Consider the following 13,303-nt stretch of genomic DNA (forward strand, 5'->3'; position numbering starts at 1 on the left):
AAAAGTATAATATAACTTTTTAGATTTATCATGTTATCTTTTGTATAATATCATTTGTTACATCAGAGGGGCACCTCTCCCACCGAAAAGACTAAAGAAGAGCCCTAAATAAATAAATGCTGTCCACAGTTTTATGACTTTCTTTATTCAAATTTGTTTTGCAACGTGGCAGTTAGAAATAAGGATTTGTAAAAAAAAAAAAAAAAAAAAAAAAAAAAAAAAAAAAAATATTTTTTAAAAAAAATGTTAAAAAAAAGGATTTTTAAAAAAAAAAAAAAAAAAAAAAAAAAAAGAAAAGAAATATTTTCTTAAAAAAATTGAAATACATATATAAATATGTATATATATATTTGCGTAAGAAATAATCTTGTTGAAAATTGTATGCCACATAGTAGACATAATCGCTAACTTGAAAACTAACACGGTTCATGTGTTTTTACAACAAAAAGTGAGAAAATAAAATATTTGTGTGCTTATCTTGGACTGTGACCTTAGATTCTGTTCGCTATAAGCTTATGAGTGTAGTTTAGCGGTGCCGGTGAGTGGTGTGACACCAAATTCATACGAGTCATTAGAATTTAAAAGAAAGATATCTACTTCTTAACTATTGATATTTATCATTAATGGATTGTCTCATAATTAGTTTTGAGCAAAGCACTTACGTAGCCATCTTTGCTTGCACATTATTTATTGAAGTGATTTATCATTTAAAATAAAAACATTAGATGAGAGAGTTATAAATACAAATAAATATACCAACATTTTCAAAAGAAAAATGCTATAGCTATTAGGTTTATACCAATTATTTATCCATCTTTTAATATTTATTGAAGTGATTTTATCATTTTAAGTAAACACATTAGGTGAGAGTTTTTTTTTAATAAATAAATATGATTTTTTATAAATAAATGTAACAACATTTACCAACTAGAAATGATAATAATTTATAATGTTAGTAGGCATTGAAAAACTAACAAATATAGGAGCTTCCCTTCATTATTCTTTTTGCTATTATGAAGAGCTTTTCAATTTTATAAATTAAGAGACTAATCTTGTATTTCTTTTAGAGAATTATATGCTAGCATATGAAAAAAAAAATACCATTGGCACTACCCTATTTTTAACTGATTATATTAGAATCATAACAAAAAAGGAGGAATTTAATTAAATATACCCCAACATTTAAAAGTTTACGTGAAATAAATAGTTTGTAAATTGGTTTCACTTTCACCGCTTCAAATTTCCACATTACACATTCTTAACAGGTTGTCGGGGCTTTTTGCAGCGTTTTCTTTTTTTATAATTTGAGGCCATTTTTTACATGTATGTTCAGAAAAATGTAAGAATCGTATTTGTAAAATTTCAGAATTTTTGGACGTCATTTTTATTTTATTCTATTTTTCAAAGATGAAAAATAAAGAAAATCATAAAAAATAGAATATTCATAAAAAAATAGTGTCGCTTATTGCATTAATTCGTAAAAATCGTGTATAAATTTTAGAATACATAACATAAATAAAAATGTAAATTTTTGACCCATCTTAGCACCTGGGCGCCGCACTGTGTAGGTTAGATTTTTTGACAGCGTTTTATTAAACTAATGTTATTTAGTACCGATAGTGTTAAACATCACCATTAATAAAAGATGGAACAACCTAAAGTTATAATAATGGTGTTTAACAAATCAATGGTGTCCTTGAGCGTTTTTCAATTATTCAATCCAAAGAAGCTAAACTTACCTAAATCCTTGAATCGCAGAATAACTAGCTTGAGGAATTGATACACTTGTCAATTGTTATTTTAATGCGGAAAATTCCAATCAACAAAGGGATGCTAATTTTATCACAATCTTTCGCTCTCAGCAAATAGTGATAATTTGCACGTACATTTACTTTCATATCATTATTTTACAAGCAAAATCATATCATAACTCTATTATAAAGCTGAAAAAAATGTATCCAATGTTAGCTGTGACGTGGAAAAACTCTAATAAGATGTGAACAAGACCTTTCTTGTTCCATGTGCAATCCGAAACTTTTGACTCCTCATTATGTGATGTAAACAGCATATTTTTGCCATTGGTTTAAACATTGATTCAGACCTCAAAGGAGGAGTTTTTTTTTTTAAAAAAAAATTTTAACTGGAGTTGCGAAAAAATTGTAAGAATTACAGGATATGACTGTTTTTTAAGTGGAATTAAAATTTGACTTCCTTTTACAAATATCAGTCGTATGGTTTATTTTTTAAATTAGATTTTTTGACACCTCTAAAATACTCCTTCAAGATTTTGTTGTGTTTTTATTGATTCTCATTAACGACATAATTATGTTGCTGGTATTTTAATGATATAGTTAAATGTTATTAAGTTAATAATTATATTGCCAGTATTTTAATCTAATTTAAATGATGAGTACAAAATAATGATAAGGTAATGTCATTCTTTTATTGATTTAAAATGTTTTAAGACGGTTAATAGTCCCACAAATTGTGGGATACAATATCTACACCATATCGTATATACCATTATCATTAAATAATAAAAATATTAAATACTGGTCTATCTAATAAAATTTTAAAACCTCAATGCCATTATTAAGATTAACGATGTCATTATAATATTCACAAACTCAAGTCATATTTTAATTCAACAATCTTATTTACCCATATGTCTCATTTTCCCATGTAAATTCAGGTGGTCTAGTTCGGCCCATACAGATAGAGGACTGCATTTGCTTTACCAGTCCGACCCAGCCCGGCCCGCCCGTAAAAGGAAATTAAATTCTAAACAAACATGAACTAAAACGTTTCTGTTTGCGCCATAAATGGAGGTATAGAATCTGATCTCAATAGTCATGTTTTATGACCGAGCACAACATTTTAAGGGGAAAAGCTAGGAGAATTTGGTTTCATATCATCGTGGAAAATGTTGTTAAACCAATTGTTTAGTATTGTTTTAATTTTTTTTTTTTTTTTTTTTTATACCCAAGAAGTTACCAACTAGACTTGTTTAAATGTTATTGGAGCTCAAGTTCAACCATATGGAGTCAAACCACAGGTTACTATTCAACTTTCACGTAACGTTTAACAACCTTAAAGAGTTAATTTGTGATGCAAAAATATAATACGCAGACTTTGACATGAAAGTTCATAAAAACACTTTGGGGAGTCATTTTGGTTATGATAAGGATGCCAAATGAACACCCTTCACATTTCAAATTTCAAAACACAAGTCCTTTTGCAACATATTCATCGTGCCATTATAGTGCTAAATTTTCTCTTTAAATACTGCCATAATCTTAAATAAACGGTTGTTCTTTCATTAACTAAGTACGGTAAGCCAAAGACAAGAAACACCCAAATAGTAAAATCAGCACTCTATTAATAATATCACTTGAAATTGGAAATATACACTTTAAAGTCTCCTTCGATAGAGTTCAACCGTAACAATAAAGGGCGAATTCAGCACATAAAGCTGATTACAACAACCTTAAAAGCAATGCCCAAAAATGCTTTTTTTCAACACTTTTTTCAACAATCCCAAAAAGTAGTAAACAAAGTAGCCTGCTATTCAAACAGTGACTGGCGGGTGGTGAGAGCCCACCTCTGCCACTACTGCTCTTCCCATTAATAACAATAACAAAAAAGACCCAAGAATGAGTAGGGTATGGTCCCATAGAAATAGGGTTACCCTACACCAATACACATATGAAGCCAAAATGATGAAAGGCCATATTTAAAATAAGCCCTTCTAAATTTTTGGCCCAAAAATGCCCAAAAGGCCCAAACTCCATAGCCCAAAAAAAAAGACATAGTATACTATCTAATACCCTAGTATACTACTACTACTACTACCAAGTCATACTATTATATCATAAGGTACTCCTATATGGCTAAAACATATATAGGAAAAAAGACACCACCACGGTCCATAGTGTTTCCAAGCATTTTTTACTCATTGGTCTAGAATTGGCGGCCGGTGAAGGTCTGTCCGAAGGACCAGCGGGCTGGGGCAACATTGTAGGACATAATGGTGCGGCCATCACTGGTGGTGACCTTGAAAGAGAGGCTCTGGCCATTGAGATAGGAGTTGCTTTGCCAGTTCTGGCCCCAGTTTCTGGACATGGCTTGCCAGCCGGTTCTGGACCCTTTGATCGAAGCGGCATGGACATCGCCGGCACCGCCAACGTTTGTGATTAGGACAAGGTTGAAGTAGGAGTGGCCGTTGATGGTGAATCGGACGCCTCCCCTTCTTCTGCAGGGTACCCTACAAACACACAAAAATAATTGGATTTTAGCACCAATGTGCGTGCTACACATGGTAGAAGACTTTAGACAAAATTATACCAAGAGAAAAAGGGCCAAAGAAAAGTTTTTGCATGCTTAAAAAAATAAAATAAAAATCTAATAAACGGTCGGTCAATACTCTCAACATAAGAATTTACTTGAGTGAAAGGAAAAACCTTTTTTGCCCCCTTTTATAGAAAATAAACACTTTCACTAGGTTTTTTTTTTTTTTTTTTAATTTGAAACTTTCAACTAGGAAATTACAAACTGCTTCAACCTTTTAAAGGGCAAAATTACTCTAATGAGCATATTACATGACTTTTGAACATTAGTAAGTTAGAGAGACTCATTACAAAAACAATAAATAAATAAAAGAAAAAAAAAACAGGGGGTTTATTTATCAGAAAAAGTGTATATCTTCTCTTTTCCTTTCTTTAAAAAAAAAAAAATATTTGCAAAGAAGGAATCTAAAAGAGTTAGCTCCTTAAGACCACTAAACTCCAGAGATCTCAGTTGAAAAACAACGTATTTGAACCAAATTTCACAAAAACATGAACATATTCAGCTAAAGCCAACAACTTTAACCCAAAGATTCCTTTTTTTTTTTTTTGCATTTTTACCTTCTGTAAGCAACAGGGACAATTCCAGCTCTGTACTGGGCAATGTGCTGGAAAACAGGCTGAGAGAGGTCAAAGTGGTGCTGAGGAGGGTTGCACCAACCGCCGGCATTGTTGGGCAAGGCATTGTTTGGTGGGCAGAAATTGGTGGCCGTCACCAGAATGGAGCCAGGCAAGCACCATTTTGGGTCACTCGCGCACTTGATCTCATAGCATGACCCACAGCTCAGCCCATTGTTGAACAGAGCCGTGCTTAGAGCCGCCGTGTTTGTGCCATACCCTTGGCTGTACAAGTTCCCATATCCACAAGCCCCGCCTAAAAAAAAACAGAGAGAGAGAGAAAAAAGAATCAGTCATTTGAAATATGGTAAAAAAAGATAGATTTTGAAAACCTTTTTTTAAGGCTTTTTTTACGGTTTTACCCATTGTGCCGGAGGCATCACTGCCTCCGTAGAAAGTGGCGTGAGCATTGTTCCAACCCCCACCGTAGCCATAGGCAGAGGACGCCATTGTCAAAAGGCCCAGCAAGAAAAGCCCAGCAAGACCCATTTTGACCTTTTTTGGTTCCTGCATGAAGAAGTAAGAGAGTATTTTTAGCATTACTTAGCTCAAGTTTGAAACTTTTTTTTTTTTGTTTGGTGAAAAGGCAAAAAAAAAATGAAAAGAAAGGAAAATGCAAGAGAGGAAAATGTGAGGGAAAAGGTGGATTATTACTTGAACAAGAGTGGTGAGTTTAAGAGGAAAAAGGAGAATGCGAGGCAGATGAGTGAAGAAAAATGGGGAGGGGTTGAGGAGGAATATATAGAGCTTTTAGGAGGGAGGGAGGGAGGGAAAAATGGAATTTAGGAATGTTTAACCCCACCGTTATAACTTACAACTAACAGTTTCACCTTTTTTTTCTTTTTTTTCCCTTTTTTTTTTTAAAAAATTGTTTTGTTGGGACCACTAACGGCTTGGCCTCTTGGGGGGCGGTTTAAGAGTGGGCTTCTTGAAGCGGTTTTATATCTGCTAACGTAGTTACAATGAGTGAGTGTGTTTAGAATTTATTTTATTTTTTATATGAAAATGAAAATATAAAGATTTTTAATTTTAGACAGAAATTATTTTTAAAAATATGTTTGATAATTTTATCAAGAGATTATTTTGAGTATAAAAAAATTTATTAATGTCTCTCTCTGCTCGAGAGAGGAGAAAACGAAAATAAAAAATAAAAAACGATTAAAAGTCGTTTTTCACATCTCTTTTATTTTACGTTAAATTAAAAAATTATTTTTATTTTTATTTTTTATCTTTAATTGTGTCAGACACCGTTTTAAAATCGTTTTATTTTTTCTTTCTTGTAAAATGTGAAAAACAAAAACAATAATTAATCTAAACACAGCAAATAAGTAGTTTTGGGTGCTTGCAAGGGGTTTTTGGAGAGGAAAGCGTGTAGTTTTTGTTGCTATCTTGAATGGGAAATCCTCCCAAATCCAAGTGGGTCATGGTTTCTTTTAGGCTTCTTCTTCATGCTTAACTAAACACCCACATGCAAATCAACGACAATTTGCCGCAAGATAGATACTCCTCCTCTCTCTTTTTTTCTCTCTTTTTTCTTTTTTTCTTTATTTTGTTCCTTCTGCTTCTTCTCTCTAGTCTAGTCCCCACTTTAGCCTTTTCTTACACTACTAATTTATTACCTTTATCAATGTACAGGAATTTTTATGATAAGACTCCTCTGATTTGAGATTGTTCACGTTAATTCACAACACATAATTATTTTAATTACAAATTAAACCGTTAAAATTCCTCATTTTATGATTAAAACAATAATTCTTACCTATAACCATAGTTGAAAAAGTCAGATTCTTCAATAAAAATTCCTCTAGGTTTTACTTGGTTTAACCGAAACTTGATTAAAGCAAAGCTAATGCAAATTTTCCCCCTTTATTCTTCCAAAGACATAATTATGTCTCGGTTACTTTTGTGTTTTTTTTTTTTTGGCTCTATGACACACATTCATAGGTGCATTTAACAGCAAGCAATTCTACTCTTCAATTCTCAGCCGTTTATTACGACTTGGGGAGTTTAATGCCCCAAATCTTTTCTGGTAAAACACTTTAATGTGGTATTTTTTGACTGAAGCATTAATAAAAGAATTTCGTTTTCTGATGACTGAATATAGCAGGCTTTCTGTACCAAAACGCGGCACTGCGTAGCTAGCTCTTTCTTTTGCTTTTTCTGTCTTCCAATTGTTTTTCGTCCATCTAATATCTGATATCTGATATGATATCTCAATCGTTCATCTGGGCCCCACTCGTAGCTCTCATGGACGGCCCATATGAAACTTGACACGTTAAAGTACTACAGATGATTCTGTCACCCTTTGAAGTTTGAAGCTGGAGAGAAAGTTAAGGCCCCAAGCACATGGGTGATGACATTCTTAGCTGCCTCCTTTCAATTGAAAAATACCTCAGATCTCATTAAAAGTCCTCTCTCTCTCCCCCTTTTTTTTTCTCATTCCTCTTTTATGTAAGTTGGAAGAAAATGCTTAAGAGAATAACTAGTAGTTTTTAATTATCACCTAATAGCGTTGGATTAATATAATAACATAGCTTCTTAAGTAGGTATTGACGATTGATATTGCTGAAGTCATATAATTATATTTGGAAAAATTCAGAAAAACACGCTGACATGCATTAAAAATTATGAGAAAATGAGAATTTTGTGCTCTGGTACCAAAAAAAAAAAGAACTTTATCAATGGTGTACAATTTTGAGCCATCAAATTATATAATATTATACAATATAAATTTAATGTTTTTTTATGAATGCAAATTAAAAAAAAAAAAAAAACTTGAGGCATAATGTTCTTTAGACACATCGAATCACAACTCAAACGTTATTATCACAATGTTAGCTCTCACAAAAATTTAAATTTAATTTTTTTACTATAGTATTTTTCACATATATAATTTACTTTTAAATTCAAATTCTTAACTCAAAATTGTGAAAAAAAAAATTACCCTTCATCAATATCACACAACTCAGCTACACATTACTAGTATACTTGCTTGAAGTATGGCTTCTGTTGTAGCAAAAGAAAATAATAGTTTGGGTTGGGGTTTTTTTTTTTTAATGATGTTTCAGCTTTTGGCATGTTTACTTACGTATAATTAGAATGAACATGAATCAGAGTAGACAGGTTATGAAGTGGGTAGGATTTAGAGTAAGAATAAATTGCTTACTTGGTGACAGGATTTAGAATCAGAGTCACTTCAAATCACATTCATGCGTTTACTTACATCCATAACCAGAATGAAATAGTGTAGAAGTACTAATATATCCTTTAAGTCAATTTATATTTTTAATTTAAAAAATAAATTATTGTACTTATTATATAACAAATTAATCATAATTAAAATATTTAGTGTAATAATAGGGTACTAAAATAATATATATAAACGGAACAATTATTTAAAATATAAAAATAAATTGTTAAAAAATTTAAATAAAATTAAAAAATTAAAAATAGTATTAAAAAATTAAAATAACTTTTTAATTTATTAAAAAAATAAAGTACATATTTATTTTATTAAAGTTAATAATAATTAGGCTGATATTAAAATATTAGGTAAATAAAATAATAAATATATGTTGTAATTATTATTTTTGAATTTTATTTTTATTTTTATATTTATAAGTAAAATATGGGTATGATAGTAATTTAATATTAATATCATGAATGTAAGTCACAATCTCAAGAGGGGTACGAGAGTGTCAATCCTAAATTTGAGTGGGACTCACCAATCTCACTCATATTCTAAGATAAAAAAGAGCAAGTAAACATGAGATTGACTCATATTCTCCATTATCATTCCTCAACCTGATAAATAAACGTGCCATAAAATCTTTTGGTAGAGACGTGTATCCAGGGCAATTAGTGGTGGCTTTTTTTAATTAATTGCATAAATTATAAGAAAAATATTTGTGATTATTTGTTTATTATCAGAAGATAAGGGCCTGCCTGCATGGAAAACGATAACATGGATTATGAATTGACTAATAGATATTAAGACCATGATTCGCGGTATTAGTGTTTCAATCATCTTTTGAAAATAGCCAAATACTACGTCCAAGAGAATGCAACTACGTAACTACTTTGTAGCTATTCATTGACTTTAACAGAATATACGTTTTCATGTAATTAATTTTTTCATTCTTTATCGAACGGCTTCGTTTTATCCATTGTCTTCTTATTATTTTTTTCACCCTTGCCGAACTTTGAAAATTTGTATATTTGAATAATATATAGGGCATTTTATTAATTAATACTGTTTAAGCTAGGACTTCGGAGGTCTCCTAAGTGGTTGGATTCAAAAGATGTTTGGCTTGCTTTTATGTAAGGTACTTTATTTATTTATTTTAAATGAAACCCTTAGACCTACTTTAGAGCTTAAAATTAGCTCACAAATAGGGTTGAAACTAGCCAAGGGGAGAAAAAAAAGGGACTTTCGGACACAAGTATTTAAGGCGAAGTTTGTATTGTTATGGTATCAAAATGCAAAAAGCATGTAAAACTAAAAGAGAGTACTCCTATTCGTGGGATGATTTTTCATACCTTACCATAAAATTCTCGAGAACTAAATACAGCAGGGTATATTTTCAAGGTTTATGACATTTGCCTGTATACAAGAAAGGGACGCATAAGAGAGATTTAGCGGCGCCAAAGAAGCAACCGCACATGCAGTTGCTTTGTTTGTATCTTATTCTTCAAAACCCATTTGGCTTCTTCATAAGAGTTTCCTTTTTGAATTTTTGATTTACTTTGCAATATTGTTATGCAGATATTCTTTGCAGACGCCATCAACAAAAAGCTAAAACCAGAAAAGAAAGGAACATATCAAGCGGCCAAATAAATTCAAAGTTCGTGTAATGTTGATACCCAAAAAAGATGAGAGGAAATTACTGTGCCATCTCTTGGTGTTGGTGCCCTTTATGGGTTTGTTTCTCTGAGTCGTCAGTTTAACTTTTAAGAGACGTCCCCATTGGAGGATATTATATGTGGACGGCATTCTTCTGCTCAGACCACCAGTCAAATTATCATTCCATCCCTAGTCTGATATATAGCTCTAGGGCTGAGTTAAATTTTACTGTAGGGGTATTATGGGCAGTACATGTTTATAATCGTAATATCTAATAACTGTCGCATCAAAATAAAAAGTTATAAAAAAAACTTAAGAACACTATCAGTACTGAGGTCTCGTTCGCGAAGAATTATTATGAGAATTTTTAATTGTAAAAATTTAAATCAGTGTAATAAATTATGATTAAGTAACATGATGAAGACTCTGCCCATAAATCTCATACTATAAGATTTATTTTTTATCAATAAGTGGTATTTAGCACTATCAGTGCCCATATAACATTGCTCAAAGTTATATGCACAATTAATAAATCTAATACAAATTTGTCAAGTTTAAAATAGAGTACCAAAATTCTCTAAATTATTGACATTGTAGAAATTTTAAAAATTTTATAAGAAAATTAGTTTATTTTGTATGAGAAAATTTTCCCTCACTCGTGCAAAGTTGTATACTAATACATTTTAATCTATTTCTGTCGTTTATGTATTATTTTTGCTAATACAATCTTAATATGATGTAAAATTCAGAAATGACGTAATAAATTCCTAATATCTTTAGGTTTTGTATAGTTCTTTTTATTCCCCTAAAACCAGTTAAATAGCTAGTCTTTTATTTTGTCCTCTGCCATCCATTTTATCACAAATGAAAAATTAGTGGACGTTTGGTTCATGAATTCAGAATCATAATTTAAAATTATTCTTATTTTACGTATATTTTTTTATAATACTGTAAAAAATTATGAATTATGATTTATAATTAGGGACGTATATAGAAAATAAACATAATTTAATATGCAAAAATTCTGTCTGTGTGATTGAGATAGGGTCGTTTTTGTAAAAGCATAAAAAATTAAAAACATGGGAAGGAAACAGTAAATTAATTCTATACCAAATCGCAACAGATTCCACTTGGAAAGTTTCAACGGCCAAAACCAATAACAACCAACTTGTAGTTATGATACGCCAAAGCATCCCAACTTCCTTTTGTACTATTCACTTTTTTGTCAACACTCCACCAAAAATTTAATCTAGACCGTCCATCTTCCCCTATCTTTTCTGAGCCATATAGGATTTCTGGTTCTGTACTTAAGATTTTTCCTCCTTTTATGTTTCTTCACCCATTTCCCTGTTGCTAAGGATTCCCTGCGCAGCCCATGCTTCAGGATTTGATACTCTGCAACTAAATGCCAAGCTAAAAAATTACATCCATTGTTGACCAAGAAATTTATAGCATATTCCTTTATTATTTTTTCCCCCCTTCATCATCAGATTGCAATGGTAGAACTGGTCTTAACTGAGGGTTATATTTTTTTTCCTCAAAAGAAGAAAAAATATAATCAATTCAGGATTCGTTTATTTTACGGATTTGAGTTTTTAATTTTAAATTTTTACGGTTAAAAACTATCAGAAAATGTCAAATTTAACTTTTTCTGTTTCGATTAAAAACTCTTAAAAAATATCACATTTTAATTTGAATCTACAGAATAAATGATGTCCTAATAATTAGAGATCGAAGACGAAGGGCTTCATCGACCAATGTAAATAGTTATGGTTGGTCCTTCCTACACTTCAACTCACTAAAAAAAAAATAGTCGTGCTTCAAAACCATAAAAAATAGAAAAAAATTAATTTTGCATTTTGAGAAACACACTTTAACGTAAAGGAAAAGTTACCTCCATTCAAGATGGGATTCATTATTCCAAAGCGTGCATGGAACCCAAGTCCCATTTACAAAAGTTAAAATTGTTGCCCCCTAAAATAATCACATAATTAGTACCCACCATAATGATAGCGCATTATTCACCTGGAATCTATATCACAATATCAATGTGCCACATAAGTTGATTTTGTCACTCACTGGTGGTACTACGAAAAAAAGTACTGGGGAATATGGTAAGAAAAATCGTATTGAAGAAAATTTCAAATTTAAAATCATTCTAACCATTTTGGTATTATTGAAGTACTGAAACACCCGTGAGGAAGATGGTCACGAGTGCTCTTTTCTCTCTAATCCCAATTTGATGTGTTGTTAAAGCGTCACTCTTTTATATATATATATATATATATATATATATATTTAATCTTTCTAGTCCCCCCCATGTGGGCAAGTAGTTAAACACTTAAGTGGTTATCATGTGCTTGATCACATATTGGCAAGACTTCCAATTAATCCAATATCAAAATCTTCTCTCCAAATAAGTGGTGGACCAGTTATAGAAAATCCATTATAAAAAAAAAAAAAAAAAAAAAAAAAAAATTCATCTTTCCCAATGGGAATGCTCCAAGTTGACCGTTCCACAATACAGAATTCAAAATAAAGACTGTGAAAGAAGATTCACAACAGAAGGGTGTGATTTGAAAGTCTTTTCCTTCACAAACTGAACTTTCACAGAGAATAAAGCCCTCGGGATTCTTCAGGCAGATAGAAAAACTTTTCATAGCTTCCTTAAAAAGCTTGTAATATTGAAGATTGTTACTAACACCCACATGTCCAACCCCTTACCACCTTCACCTTGCGTGTATGTCACTTCCCCTTCAAAACACACATAATAAAACTATTTTCAATATAAATGTGTACCTTATATTTGATATTAAAAAGAAAAAGGATAGACATATTTTACTGTTAAAAAAGTAATCTAACAATCATAATAAAATATTCCACTAATAAATTATTTTAGGGGGGTTTCACTATAAAAAGAGCCTTATTTTATTTTGTGCTTTGTTAAACAATACTATTTTAAATGTTATAAGAGGAATCTTAAGGTGGAGCATGTTATTTTACTCCGTCAGTAGGAATAATAGATTTTAATTGTTAGATTAGTTTTTTAACGGTCAGATCTATACAAGTTTGTTTTAAAATTTATAGTGCGCAGCACAAAATTACTTTTATTGCATATCTGACCATTAAAAATTAATCCAACGGTAAATATACAATTCCTATCTATAGAACAAAATAACATGCTCTACCATGAAGACTCCCAACTTTTAAGTTAAAAAACTTATAAAAGAACAAATTTTTATTTTATAAATAAATTGAAGATGAAGAATGTTGTTTTGCTCTACTGGTAGGAATTATTGTTTCTAACCATTAGATTAGTTTTAAAATAGTCAGAGATGTACATGTCCGCATTAAAAATATATAGGGCACGATACAAAACTGTTACGGCTGGAGATCAAATAGTAAAAAAACTAATCTCACGATTAAAATATAGTTTACACAGATAAAATAAAATAACATTTTCTACCATAAATGCTCCCATATACTAAATTTGATATTG

General features: G+C 31.0%; 1 protein-coding gene across 1 annotated transcript; it reads right to left on the reverse strand.

The window, feature by feature from the left end:
* Positions 1-3,378: 3,378 nt before the first annotated feature.
* On the reverse strand, positions 3,379-5,700 carry LOC21398757 (expansin-A15). Its single transcript, XM_010110383.2, has 4 exons — positions 5,616-5,700; positions 5,324-5,468; positions 4,905-5,217; positions 3,379-4,264 (listed from the first exon to the last, which is right to left on the reverse strand). Exons 2-4 carry the CDS (start codon positions 5,448-5,450, stop codon positions 3,961-3,963), a joined length of 744 nt encoding a protein of 247 aa, XP_010108685.1. The 5' UTR covers positions 5,451-5,468; positions 5,616-5,700; the 3' UTR covers positions 3,379-3,960.
* Between the last annotated feature and the right edge of the window lie 7,603 nt (positions 5,701-13,303).

This window comes from Morus notabilis, unplaced genomic scaffold (genome assembly GCF_000414095.1).
Source record: "Morus notabilis unplaced genomic scaffold, ASM41409v2 Scaffold503, whole genome shotgun sequence".
Lineage (NCBI taxonomy): Eukaryota > Viridiplantae > Streptophyta > Magnoliopsida > Rosales > Moraceae > Morus > Morus notabilis.

Coding starts and splice junctions, on each gene's coding strand:
- LOC21398757 (XM_010110383.2), bottom strand. CDS start 5,450: ATGGGTCTTGCTGGGCTTTTCTTGCTGGGCCTTTTGACAATGGCGTCC. Junction 5,218..5,323: donor TGATGCCTCCGGCACAATGG/GTAAAACCGTAA, acceptor GTTTTTTTTTAG/GCGGGGCTTGTGGATATGGG. Junction 4,265..4,904: donor GTCCCTGTTGCTTACAGAAG/GTAAAAATGCAA, acceptor GTGTGTTTGTAG/GGTACCCTGCAGAAGAAGGG.